Raw genomic sequence first — 21,380 nt, forward strand, 5'->3', positions numbered from 1 at the left:
ATCTCCATTTGGAGACCAGGTGTTGCAGTGGCTCCAGGCCCTTCATTGTGGGTTGGGATTAAGCTGTTTGGGCGGAGTGGACACTTTGGGATCCAGAGAATTTGGGTTGTTGTCCTTCTTCAGGAGCAGCTCTGCACAGTGACACAGACACCCAGGGGCCCAGCAGGCTCACCATCAGCTTGTTGGTCTCAGGGCAGAAGAATTATATTCTAAAACGTGACAAGGTGTGGCCAGCAGGAGGCAGGTTCCCACTGTTTGATTCTTACAGCCTTCCTGGTCCCAAGGGTGCCTTGACACCCGTGGGAATCTGAACCAACACAGACTCCGGAGTCTAAAGAGGAGACCAGCTGGCCGCTTCCTGAGGCACACTTGACTTGTCCGGCTTCAGCGCTGGGCAGGCTTGTTTTACATTTGGCTTATAGGATTCTCTCAAGGCAGGAGAATCTTCTTAAACTTGGAGTTGTGCCCACAGTCTACTGGTCAGCACTTCGCTCGGAGGCACTGAAAGTACCAGGCGTGTGGGGCTGGGTTCTCTGGGAAGCTGGTGTTGGGTTCAGGGTGTGTTCTGGGCACACCTCACCCTTTTTTTGTGCCACGAGGGTAGAAAAGCAAAGATTAGACTAGTTGGCAAATTGAAACCAGCTATACCCAGTTTATCCAGTTTATCCTTTTTTTTTTTAAGTGTAGAAAGATTAATTTGGGGGGAATGGAAGAGAACATAAGGCCAATGTAAAGAGAGCCAAAGGGAAAGACTAAAAGAAGAAGACACACTTCCTGTCTGTGATTGTCCCATCATCTCCTTTCTTCCCGAGACGTGACTAAAGCACCTCAGCTAAGCCTGGCGAGGTGCTTGTGAAATGCAGGGTCCCCACACTTGCACACGCCTGACACGCCCTTTCCACCCCAAGATCGCAACGCTGCAAGAAGGCACAGGGAGGCTCCTGGCCTCTTTATTTACCTAAGGAGCCTCTGAAGTAACAGGTGTTTTTTCCTTCGAAGAGACATTGCATGCTTGGTGACTAACTTCCTGTGACTCTGGGCTGGACGAATTGGGATTCCAATGTGGGGATCCAGCGTCCTCTGAAGCTCTGCGGTTCAGGCGATGAGAAGGGGCGAGTGGGGGCCTTCAGAGGAGTTAATGGGTCAGTCCCCATCTGACCAGCCAGCTGGCTGGGGGAGGGAAGATACATCCAGCTGATGTTTTCCCACAGTTAGCACCCAGAAAGCTGTCCCCTAGAGGGAAAGTTTAAGGACATTTTACAGTCCCACATTTTGTTACTGACACACTCTGTAACATGGGTATCTTCAGAGTCACTGCTACAAAAGGGTTGTTGTTGGTCCCCTGAGAGACTAGTGCTCTCTGTAGAGCTGCTGATTTATGACTCCAACCTGAACTCGGCGTGGCAGTCCTCCAGGCCCCCTGCCCACCCGCTCCCAGCCTCCTCTCCGCCCACCTGATTGGCAGGGGGTGGTGGCTAGAAGAGATGGGTTGCTAAGCAGCCTGGCCTGGACGTTGTGCCCTTCCAGGTTGAATGAATAGCTGCAGTGTTCAGAGGAATGGGGATTTTGGCCTGTCCCCGAATCAGGAGGGACTTTTTGGGGAAGAGGGTAAGAAGTACTGGTCTGGTCTCGGCATGGAGCCATAGCTTGGGAGGGAATTGGGTAGCCTGCCTTAAACCTTCCTTTCTGAGACGTGGCTTGGGGTGGCATTTCTTTGTGTAAATGGAGCCCATGGAACTCTGTGGCTGTTCAGTGAAGGTCTTTTGCAGAGTTGTTACCGTCTTAGCTCCTCCCTTGCTAACCAGAGGGAAAGAAAATGAGATCCAACAACTTTCTGTGAACTCAGCTTTTGCCATTTTGATCGTTAGCATGTTGCTGCACTTGAGATCACTGACCTAACTGGGCTTAAGGGGCCGGAAATGGGGAAAACAGATAAGTTCTCACCGTTTTATACTTGGACAACAGAGGCAAGGGAAGGCTTGTGACATGGGACTTGGACCCTTGCCTTCTCAATGTTGATTAGGTTTAGATGAAGCTTTCACTCTGGAGCAATGAAATCCAGAAGGTGTCTGATAAGAAGCCTTGGCTGTTAGGTTTCTGCAGGACATGTGGACGTGGCTGTCATGGGGCAGTGATTTTATTAAGGATTGGAGAAAGCTTTTCTTTGGAGAGAACATAAAGCCAGGGTAAAGAGAGCCAGAGAGGCAGACGGAGGCATCCCCAAGCCTGCGGCTTTCTGAGCCTAATCAGTCACTTGTCAAAGGCGCATTGCATGCTTGCTTTGGAGTTTTATAAGTGATCCCCTTTATCCTTGTGATAAAATCTCCATTTTTTGTTCAAACTGAAAAATAAGAAAATCTCTTGGGAGCAGCTAATTTGTGTTTTTGTCTTGGGAGTCTGATGTGCCAAAGCAGTCACCTCTTGCTTCCTCAGTTCCGGCAGCAGAGGCGGTGGTGGTCTGTGCTCTGTTCAAGTTTCCTCCGACCCGGGGAGAGCAGCGGGCAGGGTACAGGTGCTTCAGGTGACATTTGCCCTCCTTGGCATTGGTGGTGGTCAGCACTGCTGGAGGGAGTGACCAGGGAAGAGAGACCAACCAGGGCTCTGGAGCATCCAGTTGCTGTGAGGAGAGAAGGGGCCTCGGAGGCTCTGGGGTGCCAGAAGGCCCCCAAAGCATTGGCTCCCCTTTAGTGTTCCTGGAGGTACTCTTACCTTTTCTCCTTTGAAAACCCTGAGTGGTCTCAGTGACAGAATAACTGTGGCTCAGGAGCCCTGGCCTTACCTCCTTGCATTTCTGTTTCTCTTTTACAGGATAATACGGAAGTAGAAAAGCGAGACCCCCAGGAATTAGTTGGTAAGTGCTCAGGGGCGCCGTGCCCATCCAGGCCTGCCGCTCCACAGGGCTCCTCTCTGCTGAGAGTCCTCGTCCCTCGTGTTCCCTCTCAGAGCCTTTGGCATTTCCTAGGATGCTGGGTAAGATGCCCGGGGAACAATTCTTCTTTGAAAATCGTATCCATGGTGTGTTTTATTGGGCTTTGGTCAGCTGCCAATGTTGTTGAGAGGGAATTTGGGGCCCCTTCAGTTGGGAGTGCGTCTTGGTCTGTGCCCCAGGCCTGCCTCTGTGTTTGTGCCCCTCCTCCCCTCTGCGCTGGCGTGTTCATGTTGCTCAGGGAGTCAGCATGTGGCCTCTGCTGGCACTTCGCTCTGTCCCCAGGTGGGAACATGCCTCACAACCCTGGAGTCTGGGGCCTTTTGTTACTTGATTGGAGCAGGAACATTATGTTTCTGAAAAGCAGCACACATCATCTAAGTCCTCTGCTAATCTTTTTAGAAAGCCCCTCAGCTCCTTTAGTTTGGACATGGACTTTGTAACGGTTCCCAAGGCCTGACCCAGGGGAAGTTCCTGGTGTCTAAATTCAGACCTCACAGTGGGGTTGACCCTCCCTCTCTGTGGTGGCCATTACCAGCTCTCCCTGCCTGCTCTAACCCTCACAACGAGGGTTCCTGCTCCCGGTAGCTGTGCCTCAGAAGGCCGTCCTGCAGAGCCCGCCCCGTGTGCCTGCATTCGTGCTCCCTCGCTCCCACCCTGGGGGCTCAGAGCCCAGGGGCTCAGCCTGGAAGTGCTATTCCAGCAGTCAGCCCCTCTCACCTGTCCTTTCTCTGATTCAGACCCTTTTGCTGGGGGTGGAAGATAGAGAGCCCGTTCTATCTTTCACTAACTAAAAGAGCTAGAAATATTAATAGTTCATTTTCTTTGTCTTTTGAGGAACGACTGGACAGGACCCCGATGACTCTGAGCAGCCCAGGCTCTCAGTAGGACTCTGCCGTGATCCCTAGGTTCTGTGATCAGTAGAATTTGAATATTTCAAATTCTATAAAAGCTAGGATATTCCTAAAACCTAGAGTTTGCTCTTTAGAAAATGGCACTGTCAGGGCACAACAATTGGCTTTGAGGGCAGTGGAAGTGGGGCACACATCTGCTGGGAAGCCAGCAGCCTGTCCTGAGTGGGTGGTCCACAGAGCCAGGTGTGGACGGACCCTGGGCCTCTTCTCCCCTCCGTTACTCTAGCCGGCCCTGCTGTTCACTCCTGCGGGGTCAGAGCAGACAGGGCAGCCCGTCCGTGCACCCTGGCTCTTGCTAGTGGTGTTGGGCAAGCGGTGGAATGTACGTGGGCATCAGCTGTCTCAGCCCCCAGCCTCTTCCACAGCCAACTTGTCACTTTCTCTCTCTGTGCCACTTTTTAAAAATAACTTTATTGAGGTGTAATTTACATAGAGTAAGTTTTGCCAACTTTAATGTGCCGTTTGATGAATTTTGACGTATGTATATAGTTGTTTTAGCCCCCACCACAGTCACGCTACAGATCACTTTCATCACCCCAAAACATTCCCTTCTGCCCATCCACCCCTTTGCAGACAGCTTCCCGCTTCGGCCTCAGGCGAGCAACAATCCACTTTCCTCACTACAGTTTTGCCTATTTTAGGATTTCATATAAATCAGGATCTCAGCCTCGGTACTGTTGACACTCTGGGCTGTATAGTTCTTTCCTGTCCTGTGCATTATATTATAGGATGTTTAACAGCATCGTTAGTCTCTACCCACTAAATGCCAGAGGTTCTCTCTCTCCCTGCCCCAGATGTGACAATGAAAAATGTCTCTAGACATTACCAAATGTCCCCTTGAGGGGACAGAATCACCCCCAGATGAGATACACATGGAATCGTAGGGTCTCGCTCTGTTGCCCGGGCTAGAGTGAGTGCCGTGGCGTCAGCCTAGCTCACAGCAACCTCAGACTCCTGGGCTTAAACGATCCTACTGCCTCAGCCTCCCGAGTAGCTGGGACTACAGGCATGCGCCACCATACCCGGCTAATTTTTTTTCTATATATATATTGTAGTTGATCAGATAATTTCTTTCTATTTTTAGTGGAGACAGGGTCTCACTCTTGCTCAGGCTGGTCTCGAACTCCTGAGCTCAAACAATCCACCCACCTCGGCCTCCCAGAGTGCTAGGATAACAGGCATGAGCCACCGCGCCCAGCCAACAAAATGCTTTTAAGATTCATCTATGTTACTTTCTTTTTCTTGCTAAGCTATATTTCATTGTAGGGATATACCACAGTTTGTTTATACATTGACCCATGGAGGACACAAATGGATCTTAAAACTGCATGGTTTTGAATACTGTTACCATTTCTCATTGAATAGTAACTATTTAGCTCCTCCTCTCAAGGACGGAATTAGTTGAGTGCAGAGGGTTTCCATTCACGATGCTGTGCCTGTCTGCCCCTCTGCCTGAACTCGGCTCTGTTGTTAGCTCCTCTGGGTATCGGGACTCAGGTTGCTCCACTGGTACGGGAAGCACTTGGCATCTGTGTAGATAGGCCCAGCTTTAGCAGAGTGAGCAAGAGAACAGAGGACCTACCTCATAGACGTCTCCAGCACGGGAGCTCCTTGACAGAGCTGGTGTGCACACCCTGTCCCTGCCCTCCAGGGGCCCCACCTGTGCCCACAGCTATGCCTAGAACAGTGGCGCTGGGGTGGCAGTCCAGTTGGGGTCCCCATGTTGCTCTTGAGCTGGGGACACTCCACTGCCTCCTGGAGTCCCCCCTAGCCTGCTCACCGCACTCGCTGTGCCCTCTCATAAGCCCGTCTCACTCACTGCTGCTGCTCAGACTCCTACTGGCGGCTGTGGACACTGTGAGTGTTCTCTGACTTGGGCGCACATGCAGGTAGCTCACGCTGATAGCAGGCTTGAGTCCTAAGGGTGGCTGCCCTTCTAGAATGCCCCCAGCAGACCCAGGCAGGAACCACAGGCGGGAACGCTGCTTCCAAACTGTGGACACATTGCTAGATGTATTTCCTGGGAAAATGGTTTGAGGCTCTGTGGGGCTGATGTCTTCTACATTTGATTCATTCTCAGGCTTAGGAAGGAGAGAATCACTGAAAGATTGCTCCTGAAATCTGTGCAGTACACTCTGATCTTGCTTTCCTGAATGTGTCCCTTTATTTGCCAGTTACTTCCTAGGAATTCTCTTGTTTCTAGCCCCGGGCTCCCTTCCTGCTGTCACACTGTATACCCTTTGAGCCCCAGAGTGTGGTTGGGTTGCTGTGGCAACAGGGTCACACCCTGTTTTTCCAAAAGGCTTTCCTGGCAAGTGCCAAAGGGTACTCTTTGTGTCTCTGTCACACACGTGCACACTCTCATCAGCCTAGGGAAGAACTTACGCCACTACCACATGTTTATTGCCCAGCGCCTGCAAGGCCCACCTTGCTTCTGTTGGTGGTGCTTATAAGATATGAGGACCTGGCCGGGCGCGGTGGCTCACGCCTGTAATCCTAGCACTCTGGGAGGCCGAGGCAGGTGGATCGCTCAAGGTCAGGAGTTCGAGACCAGCCTGAGCAAGAGCGAGACCCCATCTCTACTAAAAATAGAAAGAAATTATCTGGCCAACTAAAATATATATAGCAAAAATTAGCTGGGCATGGTGGCACATGCCTGTAGTCCCAGCTACTCGGGAGGCTGAGGCAGTAGGATCGCTTAAGCCCAGGAGTTTGAGGTTGCTGTGAGCTAGGCTAACGCCACGGCACTCACTCTAGCCCGGGCAAAAAAGCGATACGCTGTCTTAAAAAAAAAAAAAAAAAAAAAAGATATGAGGACCAGCTTTCCCCACCCGATACCACCCTCCACCGGCCTCTGCAACCCTCTTGAGCCTGAGGCTCAGAATTTTGACTGTCTCTGGGCTGGGAGGAAGGAGGAAGTCAGGATGGGACTTGAACTCCAGCCAGATCTGGGTGTCGCCCTTGGTTGAGGAGTCTGGAGACTGAAGGAAGGTGCTGGGCAAAGAGAAGCACTTTATCCCCTGGTGGAAACTGCTCTTGGGCTGCACTGGCATCTCGGGTCCACAGCAGGACCTCTAATCTATATGTCACCCAGTCTCTGTCCACTTGCCTCACCCAAAGTGGCAGGTCTGGGCATGTCCAGTGAGAATCCATTGACGCTGGTGAAAATCAGCACATGTAATCATGTTTTAAGACTGCCGGGGGCTCAACCCCTGGCCTTAGAGTGTATCTGCAGTATGCACAGGCTTGTACCGTAGCAGCTGAACTGGTGAAGTCTGGGGGCCTGTCCCCAGCCCTCCTCAGCACTGTGTTCTTTACAGTCACAGTGGAACTCCAATTAGACCAAAGTACCTTATTGCTGAGCAAACATTAACCCACCCTGGGGAGAAGGGAAAGGCCCAGGCAGCCACTCAGGCCCCAGGGGAGCCATTGTCAGCACTGGGTTAGCCCCAGGCCTGGCACACAGCAGGTACCCAGTAAGTACTTACTGAATGTTGGTGGTGGTGGCTTGTTCATTCTTTCCCTTCATCCTGCCCCACCCTGCTCTGCCTGCTGTTTGCTCATTGTATGGTCCTTTTCATGAGAGAATGTTTTAAAGAGCACAGGCAGAATCTACAACAAACAGTGCATTGTCTGAGTGATCCAAAACAGGACTCTGCTGTGCCAGGGTGGCCAGAGCTTTGGAGGAGGAGTGAGAGAGCAAGACTTGGGTGGGCAGTGGCAAATCTCTGAGGGAGTTGCCCCCTTCACATCAGAATCAGGCCTTTTGTTCCCAAGAATGAGGTGGGCCAAGAGAGGGTTGATTGGTTTGTTTCTTAAAAGACCCTTAGCTGATAACAGGTCATTTTTTTAAAGTGTTACTTATTCACGAGGCTATTTTGGACACTTTGGGATCCAAAACCTAGGGAACCCTGAACACTTTCTCCTGCAGCCTAGGCAGGTCAGCCTGAGACAAGGGCGACACCGAGCACCTCTGAGTTTCTGGAGTCCTGGAGCCGGCTCACATTGTGAGCTAATTGTGCACATATCTTCCTGGCCTTGAGTTCAGTGACTTCACATTGGTTGCTTAAAATTGGCCACGGCAGGAGAATTTATACCCCAGGAATTGGCACATGCTACAGATCATGGTTCCTCCTCTTCTCTCCCCCCAACTCGTGCCTCCAGCTGGTTATTAAACATTTACCAGCACACTGAGGACAGACTCTGTCCTTAAAAGTTAACACTGTGACTTGGTAGCGTGCATTCTTTACGTTCTGCCTTTACCTTCTGCCTGAACTTCTCTTCCCCCAAGTTGGCACATGGCTGACTCCTGGTCATTTGTTCCGAACTCAGATGACACCTCTCAGAGAGGCCATACCTGAACACCCTGTTTTACTGTTTTCATAGCATTTATCTCTCCTGAAAACATTCTGTGTGCCTGTTTATTGTCCATGTCTGTCCCCTGTCCCAAGCCTCCACCTACAGAATTTTTCCCTCTGTTCTCTTAACAGCCTCCTTTTCTGAAAGAGTCCGGAACATGTCACCTGATGAAATCAAGATCCCTCCAGAACCCCCTGGCAGATGTTCGAATCACTTACAAGTAAGCACAGGGCTCCACTGCTGAGGCCCGTGTAGATTAGGTGGCCTGGGTTAGGTGTTCGCTTTGGTCTTACCCTTAAGAGGCCATGGCAGGGAAGGGGGGGCCCGAGGAACTGTAAAGGAACTGCCAGGTGGGGAGGAGCCTGATCTCAGGAGTTGGCTCGTCTGCCCACTGCCGTATGCACACATCTGCAGTGCTCTCCAGCAGGGCGCCAGCTCGCCCTCAGTGAGGTCCCGACCCTAAGCAGAGAAAATAACATATCTTTTCTATGCAGCCCTGCTGAGCCAATGGGAACTTTTCAGTAAGCACTTCGCTATGAAACTGACCATCTGAATGTAAAATAAACAAATTACAGAAATGCAAAAGCTGGCCGGGCTCGGTGGCTCACGCTTGTAATCCTAGCACTCTGGGAAACTGAGGCGGGAGGATCGCTTGAGCTCAGGAGTTCGAGACCAACCTAAGCAAAAGCGAGACCCCGTCTCTACTAAAATAGAAAGAAATTAGCTGGACAACTAAAAATATATAGAAAAAATTAGCCAGGCATGGTGGCGCATGCCTGTAGTCTCAGCTACTTGGGAGGCTGAGGCAGTAGGATTGCTTGAGCTCAGGAGTATCTTAATATCCCTAAAATGCCAATTCATTAGCATCTTGCCTGACAAAACCTCACACAGACCTAGTCTGCGGTTTTGAAATCCCAAGGATTTGGAGATTTTAGTGCAGTTACTCCCTTGGGAGCAGGACCTTGGGGGACAGCTGGGATTTCAGCTTTTGGAGTTGTTTCTCCATGTCCCTCTGTGCATTCCCCTGTGAGTGGGACCTTGTAGCTAAGAATGGGACAGACACCCAAGAATGCATGGTCATGGCACCCAGTCCGCCTGCTCTGCTTTTGATCCCATAGCTCCCATTGGGCGCCTCTGGCTACACAGCAAGCCCATGGCACCACCCTAACGGATGGATGACTAATGAGACCTGGGGCTGAGGAATGCAGCAGGCTGGGGAGGGCCACAGTCAGGACGGGCGGCACAGTGCAGATTCCCTCCCTTTCCCGGAAGTCTCCTCCCTTGGCTGAGTTGTCTGCCCACCACCACCCTCCAGGACTGCGTCACCCACCATGCCAGACGACAAGCTCCAGCCTGTAAGAACAGCTCCAGCACTTTGCCAGGCAGAGACAACCAACCACTCAGCCTTTGAGTTCAGAATATTTCTTCTGCTTTTTAGATCTTAATAATGGTGGAAACCATGACATTTGAGCAAACATTTTAGTTCATCTGAGGGGTAGAACCAATCTGATGGCCCAGAATACACAGCCAGGTTATCTATAAGATACAGGTTTGCCACAAGTTAACAAGCTGCCTGTATAAGGCCTCCCTCATACATTACCTTTGAAGAGTAGCGTTGAGGAAAGAGGTTTGTCACTCTTGCCTTCTCTCTTGCCTGGTAATTGTATCACAAACCCCTTTCTGCCAGTCAGTGCTTCCTCCAGCCAATCTCGGTAGGAAGATATGGCTTCTGACAAGGGAAGTGGATCACCTCTCCTGATATTTCCTAAAGGGGTCATGTGGGGCCTCCAGTCCTGCCCACCTCCTCTTGCAGGTGAGGTGTCTTAAATGTTTCCTTTCTGGAAAATCTGTATATTTAACTGCCACTAGGGGGAAGGTGACAGATGGATCTTACACTGACGGGTGCCCACCGTCCTGGGTAAGACTGCTCTTCTCAGAGGTGGCTTTGTCCTGAGACTCGGGTATCTTGAGCATCTTCATTGGCACTGGGCAATGCTGATGCCGTCTACTTTGGGCATCATCTCTGTGGGCATGCAGCACCCCCCTTCTTGAGGACACCTGTGGCCCTGGCCACCGTCGGTGAGCCTGGATGCCTGCCAGGTGATTCTCCAGTTTCCCACTAAAAGCCGGGGCAGCAACCTGTGGGTGTTTTAGTGAGAGACGAGCTCTTGGCCCTTGATGGTGACTGTTGATAAACTCCCCACAAAAGACATTCTAGGAAATCTGTGACACCAAATCTGAAAAACTCAACTCCTGCTTTCCTCCGAAAGGACGTAGCCCTTCCCAGGTCTCCAGTGACTCACAGTTCTACTGAGGACTTAGCCCGTGTTAATAGAAAACCAGCATTCAGACCCTGCACATCCACTGTGTGCCTTAAGCTCTATCTCACTGTGCACAGCGCTAAACAAAGGCAGGTAGAGAGAGAGAGAATATGGCTGGAGGTGGGCTTCATACGCCTCTGGGGGCCTCACATTCACCTCCACAGTTCTCATAACCACAGGCTGGAATGGTGGTCAGGTGGGGTCTGTCACGCACATACTCTGTTCCTCTTCCATAGGACAAGATCCAGAAGCTTTATGAGCGAAAGATAAAGGAGGGAATGGATATGAACTACATTATCCAAAGGAAGAAAGAATTTCGGAACCCCAGGTGGGTTTCCCATGAGCCTACAGAGTCAGTTGAGTTATTTATGCTGGACCGGGGACTGGGTGCAGGGAGGCAGTGAGGAGAGGCCCAGCTCAGATACCACCTGAGCCCAAGGGAGCCATCACCTAGACCTGTCAGCACACTAAGTGCCTACTAGACACAGCAGAATGTGTTAACCCAGCCAGAGGTTTCCTGTTTAAGATCCAGACTAAACATATAAACCAATATGTAGAGTAGAAGCCAAGAGACCTAGACTGGATTGGGGGGGGTGGGGCGCCTGGCCTTGCTTTGCACCTAGAGCACATGACCTCTCAAGGCCTCAGTTTCCTCATCTGTACAATGGGAGAATTAGAATACGCAATCACCGTAGGTTCTTCTTCCAACTCCAAAACGTTGAATTTTGCATACAGGCAGGATGTTTAGAACCAGAGCTATATGTGAGTCTTACTCCATCTAATGCTCAAGCTGGTGACACTTAAAAATTAAGAGGGTGGCGTGTGACAGCAGGGACCTACCCTGGCCCAACCCACCACACTCAGCCATGCAGACTAAAGGTCAGAGGCATCCAGGTGAGACACATAAAGCAGCCATTACCTTGACCCCATACTCGTCCCGGCCTGCAGCCAGCAGTTCAATCTACCTGGGAGGGTGGAGGGTCAGAAGTGGGGCAGTCAGGCCTCCCAACAGGAAATTTGCCTAGAAAAATTGAGCTGGGTTTAAAGGTTTTGTCTCGGCCCCAGGAGCTGCGTGGTCCTGGTGCCATGCAGGGACCTTGGAGTAATGCCTGCGCTATTCTGCTTTTAGCATCTACGAGAAGCTGATTCAGTTCTGTGCCATTGATGAGCTTGGCACCAACTACCCAAAGGTGCGTCCTGTCTACAGGGGATGGAGGTTGATGGGGTCCCCAAGGTGCTGTGCTTGCTCCACGAGGTTTGACCCTGGAGCCACAGAAAGGCCCACGTAGCAGCACTGCTGGTTGAAAAGCACAGTCCCCATCTTTTCTGTTATTCTTGCTATTCTGAAATAGTCCAGTAAAGAGATTCCAGTGACAGACCTGGTCCCTGGCCCCTGACTGGTTAGGGCCCAGATATAGTCTCCCTGCTCCTGAAGACCAACCTGTGGCATTGCTGGACAAGTGCATCATTGCTCTCATCTTAAGAGCTTTGCTGGCTACCCCTTGGCTAGAGACCAGGAATGACAGCTGAGCCCCTGTGCTGTCAGGGGTGATTGGATCCCAGGCCAGGAAGGTCTAGGGGAAGACTTGGGTAAGGGACTTGGGTTTCAAAGTCATCTGTCATCCGATTGTCCCTACTGACTACAGCTTTAACCCTTTCTTTTTCAGGATATGTTTGACCCCCATGGCTGGTCTGAGGACTCCTACTACGAGGCATTAGGTAGCCTTCCACCCACCCACTGTTCGTGCACCCATCTAGTCAGTCATCTAGGCGACACGTATTTCAGGGTGTCCTCTACATCAGGCTGTGTCTGAGGGGCTGGGTATAGTCTTGAATGAGACAGATGCCATCCCTGACTGACTTATGACATAGCAAAGGAGACAGAGGGTTCAGAGGGTTGAACCAATAATTCCAACATTCATGAGATTATTGGCAACAGGAGTTGCCGGGCACGAGGGGACCCTCTGGCAAGCAGGGTCTCCTAACTCGGCCAAAGGGGTGGAAAGACCTTGCTGGGGAAGCCGCACTCAAGCTGAGGTTTGAAGAGGCTTGGGGCCGAGCAGGTGTGGGCAGAATGCCCCAGGCAGAGGGGCCGTGTGTTCTGAGGCCAGCGAGAGCACAGCCTGTGCCTGAAGGGCCTGTTAGGGAGAACTGGGAGGAATGTCCAAGGGGCTAGCCCCTTAGCCACAAGACTAGGTCTGTAGAAGTGTTTTGTTTGGCCCATACAAATTTTGTCTTGTTTTAATTTGTGTTAGTTGCCAACATTGTACATAATCCATAATTCCAGCTCCTCTTGGTCTGTGGGAAGGTAGTCCACACTGGGCCTGTGTTCCCACGAGGCAACAGAGCTGGAGCTCAGGGTAGCTGATTCTTCCAGGCAGAGCACGAGGAGCCCCCGGCCCCAGGCCCCTGCTCCATGCTGACCAGGGACTGGTGCTTCATTTCACCTTGTGCAAAGGGGCAAGCCTGTGAATGCAGCAGGCTCCCTTGGCCCAGAGCTGCTCCTGGGCTTGCATAACAGTTTATCTTGTCTTTGTAGCCAAGGCCCAGAAGATTGAAATGGACAAATTGGAAAAGGCCAAAAAGGAGCGAACCAAAGTAAGTGATGACAGACCTCCTGGCTAGAAAAGGCACATGCGTGGAGTGCGTGGGTCCTGCCTGCTGCCCCTACCCTGGTGCAACTTCACAGCCCGGCGATGCCCTGTGCAGCCTCCGCTGGGCAGGCTGCTGGGCCGGCGGCCTCTTGCCTTTGCTTCATTCCTGGAGTCTTGTGGTTTGCCATGTTATGCCCTCCCCTCCGCTCCCTTCCTCACTGCAGAGCCCTGGTGGCTTTGTTTCTTCTGGGTCATCGGTGCCCTCCCTGGCCTGAAGGGAGGGAGATGTTTCCTTCTGAGAATGCTGGGCCCCGGCTTGCTCCAATTTGTGAGTTTCTTGGCCTCCAGAGCTGATCTCAGCAACCTGCCTGGGTACCCTGTAGGTCCCATGTCCAAAGGCCAAGTGACCCCTCATTTTAGGACCCTGAGAGCCACATCTTCCCGAGCAGCATGGTGTGGGTCCTTTAGGTAATATCAGTTTGGCTGTGAGACTAAAACATCTCTGAGCACTGTGACCTTTGTGACCAGAGTCTCCGAGAAAGGGAGCGCTGGGCATCAGGACACTGGCTCCTCCCACCTCTGGTTGGGCCTGACCCTCCTTGAGCAGCTGCAGCCTCCAGACCATTCCCCTCACCCCAGGCAGAGGGGCTGCGGGGCCTGAGCGTGCTGGTGGCCTTCTCAGAGGGCCAGGAATATGGGAGCTGGTGCGAGGGATAATCGGGGTTTCTCATTCTTAACCCTTGATTGAATCTCCCTTCTCTCTCTTTCCCTCTCCCTTCCAAACCCCAGGCTTGTTGCAGGGACGTGTCTGCAGCGCCTGGGGACCGGAGCTGTCCTTCCCCTGTGCGGGCGGGCACCGCCTCCTCCTGGGTGTGAGGAGGAGGGGCCTGGCCAAACGGTTCTGGGCATGTGAGGTGGGCGGCGGGCAGTGGGATGTCAGGCATGTGCAGAGACCAGGTGATGCCGGGAGGGACCCGATGCTGTTTGGAAAGCTTTTCTTTGAGTGGTTAAAAGCCCCTTCAGGCTCTTTTGAGACATTTCTCCCTCCCCCAAGATGGTCACAGCAGAGTTGATTTGCAATGCCTCCTTTGAATAGTGCCAAACTCCTGTCCCCTGGGAGCAGACGGATGGCGAAAGGATTTGGATGCACAGCTTTGCACAGGTTTTACTCTCTTCCCTCTCCCCCTCCAGATTGAGTTTGTGACAGGCACCAAGAAAGGCACCACGACCAACGCCACAGCCACCACCACCACCACCGCCAGCACTGCTGTTGCAGGTAGAAGGCGGCTTGTCCCAGCTTGGGCGCGGCTCTGCTTCCCCAGCCACACTACAGATGGAATGAGGGGTTGCCCTGGCTCGTAGGGAGACGAGATACCACGTGGTTCTGGGCCTACGCCTGGTCTTGCTCTTTTCTGGGCTAAGACTTTAAGAACCGGCTTTGGAGCCTGGGGTGGGACCTGGTTCACTGGCTGTCCGTCAGGCCTTCTGGGCCGGGGCCCCACCGCTGGCCTGCCGGGGAAGGGCGCTGCTCTTTGGTTGGTCATGACCCTGACTTCTCTCTTGCTTTAAATCTCCAGATGCCCAAAAGAGAAAGAGCAAGTGGGACTCAGCCATCCCAGTGACGACAATAGCCCAGCCCACCATCCTTACCACCACAGCCACCCTGCCAGCTGTCGTCACAGTCACCACCAGCGCCAGTGGCTCCAAGACCACTGTCATCTCTGCCGTGGGCACCATTGTGAAAAAGGCCAAGCAGTGACCTGAGGAGCTGCCTTGAGACTTGAAAGGACTGTGTAGCCCAGTGACCGCTGCCCACTAGGGAAGTGCCACTTTGTATATTTCAGGACTGGTACCTGCTCCCCAGACGCCACCTGAGAGGAGCTTCTGTGTGACATTCCAGCCAGAAAAAGGACATTGCAGCACAGGAGTGGAGCACTGCAAACAGTGTCTATGCACCACTTGGGGTCTGTCACCCTATTAAAAGAGCCGTGTTCTGACATTCTGGCATCTCAGGTGCATTGGCCTCTCCTACAGTCTGTTTTCAGGCAAATTCAAAAGCTCAAGTGTCCCTCTCTCTGTCTTCTTGGTTGGAACTACTGCCATGGGGATGACAGTTACAGCAGGGTGCTGCTCAGAGGGGTGGCCCATGAAGTCACCATGTCATTCTCAGTGTGTGCCTCTTGCCATGGGCAGGTGGGACCCCAGGGATGGGTGAGACCCTATATTCCCCCCATCTGCTGCCCTGATCCCCAAACCCAGCCAGTTCGCAGCAAAAGCAGAGGCCTCTGCTCCCTTGGGTGCACTTGAGCACGCCCCAGACCAGACTGCTTCTTGGACACACCCAGGCTTTTGAAGTCAAGCCAGTTACCAGAAGGGCTGGAGTGAGATCCCGGACCGTATGGGGAGGGGAGGCGTCGGCGCCTGGCCAAGGCTACCCCAGTCCTTGGTGCCCGGTGAGCACAGCCAGCAGGAGCAGAGCAGCGAGGGGATGAATCACCTCCTCCTCTGGCCGGGGGCAGCTCATTGTTTACGGGAAAGCCCTGCTCCTGGGAGGGCTCCTGCCACCCCGCCCTTCCTGTGTGTGTTATCTCTGCCCCACAGCAGCCCCCAGGCAGCGCCAGTGGCCACTGGGCTTCTCCTAGGGCCAAAACAGGTTTCCCAGCCACCACTAGCCCGAAGTCCGGAGGAGACCTTTACCTTTATTGATCTCTGGCAGCTCTCCTTCCCTTCCACTCCCCGGAAGTGCTGAGTGTCAGAGAAGGAAGCCGGGCTGTGAAGAGCTGTGTTGCTTCCTTGGAACGGGCGGAGGTTTAGAAAGATGGTCCTGAAATTGCCTGGTACCGTTGTGTGACCTGAGGACTATAACGAATTCTGCCCGTGAGGTCCCCAAAGTAAAAATTGAGTCTACTTGTCACCCTCCCTCCTTTGAGGGACTTCGCAACCCTGGGGAGAGGTGCTGCTGCCCGCTCATCCCCAGCCTGCTCGTCCCCAAGATGTCTCTGAAAAGGCTTCCTGCCCCGCAGCCTCTGGCAGGGCGCTCATGAGCCAGGGCACCGTGGAGGCTCTGTGGGAGGCAGCGAAAGAACCGTGAATGTGTAGTCGGTACCCGTGGTCTGGAGGCCCAGGCTACAGCAAGTTGTGTGGTCTTGGGCCCTTAACCTCTGTAAGCCTGTTTCCTTCTCCATCATATCGCAGAAATAAAGCTTCCGAGGGTGGTTGTGAGGAATCAGTGAGATGACCTATACAAAAGCTTCATAAACTGTAAAGAACTCTACAGGTATTTGTTGTTGGCCAGTGTTCTTATTTTAGAGCAAGGAGAGAAGCAAACTTGAGGCCTTCTCCCCATCTGGGGCTTTTTCAAGGGGGGTTGTGGGCAGGTCCTTCCCGCACTGCCCTTTGCTGTCCTCTGGGCCCTTCCCTACCCGAGCCTTGCCATTGAGCTGTGCAGTTGGAGCAGTGATGACCGCGTACCCTGCAGGGCCCCAGCAGTGGGGGTCTCGGAATTAGCACAGGCTTAGAGTCGGGCAGCCCAGGCTGCAAGTGCTGCCGTTCTACTTAGAAGCCTTGCGAGTTGGGGCAGGGTCTTTCATTTATACATGTTTTGGGGTTTCTTGATTGTTTTTTGTTTTTTTGTTTTTTTTTTCTTTTGGTAGAGACAGGGTCTCACTCACTCTTTTGCCCAGGCTGGTCTCGTGGAACTCCTGGCCTCAAGCGATCCTCTCATTGGCCTCCCAGATTGTTGAGATTACAGGCGTGAGTCACCTCGCCCGGCCGCTTTCATTTCCTCCTCTGTAAAATGGTACCTGCGCACCTGAGCCCCACTGAGGATGGCCCACAGGTGTGTTGACCGTCTCTGTGGAGACTGGATGTCCCAGGCACTGGGGACCAAACTTGTTTCTGACTAGTGTGTCTTTGCTCACCAGGAGAGCTCAGTTCTAATCTTGAGTGATGATGTCAGGATTCATCCAGCTCCCACGTTTGCACATGCAGGACCCTGAAGATGCAGCCCTGGTTTTCAGAATGCCTTCCTGACACCTCTGAGTGGCTAATTGCTCCTTTCTCTGCTCTCAACACTCTTGCCTCTAGGATAGAGCTTCACGGCCTGTAACCTCTGCCCACATATTTGTGGGCTGACACCACCGGTGCCTCTCAGTTCTTGTGAGCAAAGACAAAGCAGTGAAAACTGTGCCCCCAGTGCCTGGCATGAGATAAACACTCAGCTGATTGGGTGGATGCAGGCATGAAGGACAGGTGAGTTTGCTTGGCTTCCCAAGATGTGATTCCTACCTCTGCGGTCACTGGACTGAAAGTTTCCACCCCTCCGTGCCCCGTGCTCACTGCACCCCTCAAACCTTGTGTGGCTAGATTCCAAAGTGCTGTTGCGGCTTGGCCGTGTGGTGGCAATCCTTGAGACTCAGTGATGGGTACAGGAGGGTTCATTATTCTCTCTAATGTTGTCTATGTTTGGAAAACGAGAATAAAAGATTCGTAAAGGGCTACTGAGCCATAAAAAAGAACAAAAAAAGTTTCCATGGACAGATTTGGAGTGATCCTCAGGAGAGATTAAATGAAAAGGTACAGAACAGTGCATATGATATCCTCCCTTTTGTGTAAGAAAGGGAGGAAATATAAAATAGGTGAGATATAAGAATAAGATCAAAGAAATTAAATATCCCTGTTAAATCTGAATAGGAAATACCAATATGAACTCATTATTTAAGGGAAAAATACATTTCTTAACGTCTGTCCACTGAAAGGATCTAGAAGCAATGCCACCCCAGTAGCAATGAGTGCACGTAGTGCCCAGAGCTAGAGCTCTAATACCATTCCCCACTGAAAAGAACCATTAAAAAGCCAAGGCTCGGCCAGGCACGGTGGCTCAAGCCTGTAATCCCAGCACTCTGGGAGGCCGAGGCGGGAGGATCGTTTGAGCTCAGGAGTTCGAGCCGATTGTCTGCTTTAAGTAAGGAAGGTATTTCATAGAGTGTAAGGGGGGGGAGGACAATAGTTGGACCCCAGGGTTTATCCCCTGTTAGGTCTCTCACCTCCCCATCTCTGCTTATGCTAACTTTCTTAGAGTCATAAATCCTACATTTACAGCCCTTTGAGACTCCAGGTTCGAGTTCTCCAACAGCAGGCTGGAAAGGCCTTTTTCAGCAAAGCTGAATTTTTTTCCTTTTCTGATTTCAGATGAGCCCATTTCAAAGTAGCCTAAACTGTTTCTTAAAGGACCTTACTAAGAAATAACTACTAGGCCAGGCACAGTGGCTCACACCTGTAATCCTAGCACTCTGGGAGGCCGAGGAGGGTGGATCGTTTGAGCTCGGGAGTTCGAGACTAGCCTGAGCAAGAGCGAGACCCTGTCTCCACTAAAAATAGAAAGAAATTAGCTGGACAACTACAAATGTATAAAAAAAATTAGCCGGGCATGGTGGCACATGCCTGTAGTCCCAGCTACTTGAGAGGCTGAGGCAGGAAGATCGCTTGAGCCCAGGAGTTTGAGGTTGCTGTGAGCTAGGCTGACGCCACAGCACTCTAGCCCCGGCAACAGAGTGAGACTCATCTCCAAAAAAAAAAGAATGACTGCAATGGATAGTAAAATGTTGAGTAAATAAAAACCCATTCATCCATAAGTAATACTTGGAAAAAAAATATATACTTGCCACCATTAGAGTTGAATATATCAACTCTTTACTGTGAAATTGATAATTAAAACAATTGTGCATTGTTCATGGGATTGTGAAATGGTACAGCTGCTATGGAAAAAACGGTGTGGTGGTCCTCCAAAGGTTAAAAATAGGCCAGGCTTAAAGCACCTCGTTGGCTTGTAAAAAAAATAAAAATAAATAGGCTAGGCATGATGGCGTATGCCTGTGGGCCCGGCACTTTGGGAGACTGATGTGGAAGGAGACAGAGCCCAGGAGTTGGAGGCTGCAGTGAGCTGTGATGACACCACTTCACTCTAGCCCAGGCAACAGAGCCAGACCCTGTCTCATTTTTTTAAAAAAAAAGATTAAGATGGTAAATTTTATGTGTTTATACCATAATTTTTTTAAAAGATCTTATGGGTTGCTTTATAATAATAGTAATAAAAGTTTCTACAACTCAAAAAAGTATTAAAGAAAAGCATATACCCTGCATTTTTAGTGGAACAGAGTTCATCTCTAGTCAATTAAGGGAACCTCTATTTTTTAAAAAATCAGCCAGACACCTATTAAATGTAAAAAGAAAGGTAGAAACAGAAAATCACCATTTTCTCCTTGACTTACTATAGGGTTACATCCTGATAAATCCATTATAAGTCAAAAATGTAAGTGGAAAATGCATTTACTACCCTGATAAACCACAGTAAAGTCAAAAAATCGTAAGTTAAACCATCGTAAGTCCAAATGCTCCTTAACTTAAGATGAGGTTAAATCCCCATAAACCCATCATAAAGTTGAAATCATAAATCAAACAAATTGTAAGTAAGGGACCATCTGTAATGGATTCAGGCCAGGGTCACCAGTGGGTGCTAAAACCATTCAGCGAAAGCTTGTGGAGCAGTGGGCAGGCCGACAAAGCATCATCACCTTCCTCTACATTACTTCATCACAAAGTGAAAAATGGAACTTTCACATTGAAGAGATGGCAGTCACTTCCTTAACCAGATGCCAAACTAATAGGCATCTGGCATCAAGTGCCACCTGACCATCCTTGCCAAAATGTTTAATCAGACCTTCAGACCTAGCCCCTAGTTTACAGGGGGCTAAAACAGCAAGTCCAATGAAGCAACCAGACAAGTCCAGAAAGTGGGGCGTTCTGCAGGACAACTGGCTGGGCTCCTTAAATGGTCAATGTGGGCCGGGTGCGGTGGCTCACGCCTGTAATCCTAGCACTCTGGGAGGCCGAGGCAGGAGGATCGCTTGAGCCCAGGAGTTGGAGGTTGCTGTGAGCTAGGCTTACACCACGGCACTCTAGCCCGGGCAACAGAGCAAGACTCGGTCTCCAAAAACAAACAAACAAAAAAAAATACAATTACAGCACACCTCATTCAGAAAATAAATAATTAGAAAATAAAAATGTGAATATATAACAAATATATAAACAAATATGACAAAATATTGCTATTGAGCCAAGCTGGTAAAAATACAAATGATTTTTATACTTTTCTTTCAGCTTTTTTGTATGTTTGAAAATATTCAAAATAAAAAATTAGGAAAATTTATAATTCAAAGGGGGCCTATTGTGTAATCCCCTGGCTCTGGGGAGAGAATAGACCAGAGATTCTCCACCTGAGAAGCCTCTGTCCTCAGTTCAGTTGGAGCATGTGCTTAACGCTCCCTCTCCAGACTGGTCACTGCACTTTTTTGATCACATGTCCCCTATTTATTATTTGTTAATAATGTGTTTGTTTATAAAAACATGTACCTCTCTACCAATAAGTGACGTATATTAACAGTGCCTCATCTGGCACATCCCTGGAGAATCTGCAATCCACTTTGGAGACCCATGGTTTCAGCTGTGAGCTCCATGAAGCAAGCAGGTGGTATGTTTCATTCATCTTGGTTTCCCGAGCATTTGGCTTAGGAGCTCATTAAATGCTTGTAAAATGAATAAGTGATTGGACAAATGAATGAACAAGTCTGGCCCATTGGAGGCCACATGATGAGTGCAGACGAGTTAGGAGCAGCAGTCCAGGGTTCATGGGCTCCATGTTGTTTCAGGATCCCCCCCTCTCTTGCATCGCCTGCAGAGATGCCCACAGGGGTGGACATCTCGCCTCTCGGCTGCTGCAGGGCTCCAATCCCCCTAGCCATTTTCAGAAGGATTTGCAATGAGGAGAGGAAGGGGCTGCTGAGTCCAGTGGAGTCTGGGGCATTGCCACTTCTGGGGCTGGGTCTTCTTCTCTAGGAAGGTGCCTCAGCCCCCTACCCACAGTGGGGTGTAGATGGCCCACCCCAGCCCTCTAAGGGATGCTGCTAGCAGACAAAGACCCCTGGGACAGGCTGGATTTGGCTGTCCTCTGAGCTCCTACTCCATTCTCCTATTTTCCTGCGTGCATTGGGCACCTGCTGGCGTGGTTCAAGTCCACAGCACACTTGTGCTGGCCTGGCACACGCAGACCTGAGTGCCTTGACCAAAGTGGAGCTCCTTCCACGGTGTTCCCTAATCTAGGAGCAGGCCTCTCTGAGCACCTGGCCTGTGCAGAACGGCTCTCAGGTGACTGGGCAAGGCACTGAGTGGCAACTATGGCAACTCTTGCAAGGAGCACTCCCACAATCAC

The 21,380-nt window shown here is 51.0% G+C and overlaps 1 protein-coding gene across 1 annotated transcript in view; it reads left to right on the forward strand.

Moving 5' to 3' along the window:
• The window catches only part of LOC123650799 (SAP30 binding protein), a 35,360-nt gene extending 20,247 nt beyond the window's left edge, over positions 1–15,113 (forward strand). The window contains exons 4-11 of the mRNA XM_045569929.1: positions 2,809–2,851; positions 8,331–8,419; positions 10,757–10,848; positions 11,650–11,710; positions 12,188–12,239; positions 13,060–13,118; positions 14,306–14,390; positions 14,692–15,113. Of these exons, the coding sequence (XP_045425885.1) occupies positions 2,809–2,851; positions 8,331–8,419; positions 10,757–10,848; positions 11,650–11,710; positions 12,188–12,239; positions 13,060–13,118; positions 14,306–14,390; positions 14,692–14,873 (663 nt within the window). The 3' untranslated portion in view covers positions 14,874–15,113. The remainder of the gene's footprint in view (positions 1–2,808; positions 2,852–8,330; positions 8,420–10,756; positions 10,849–11,649; positions 11,711–12,187; positions 12,240–13,059; positions 13,119–14,305; positions 14,391–14,691) is intronic.
• Positions 15,114–21,380: the final 6,267 nt, after the last annotated feature.

The sequence above is a fragment of the Lemur catta genome, chromosome 15 (genome assembly GCF_020740605.2).
Source record: "Lemur catta isolate mLemCat1 chromosome 15, mLemCat1.pri, whole genome shotgun sequence".
NCBI classification, from domain to species: domain Eukaryota; kingdom Metazoa; phylum Chordata; class Mammalia; order Primates; family Lemuridae; genus Lemur; species Lemur catta.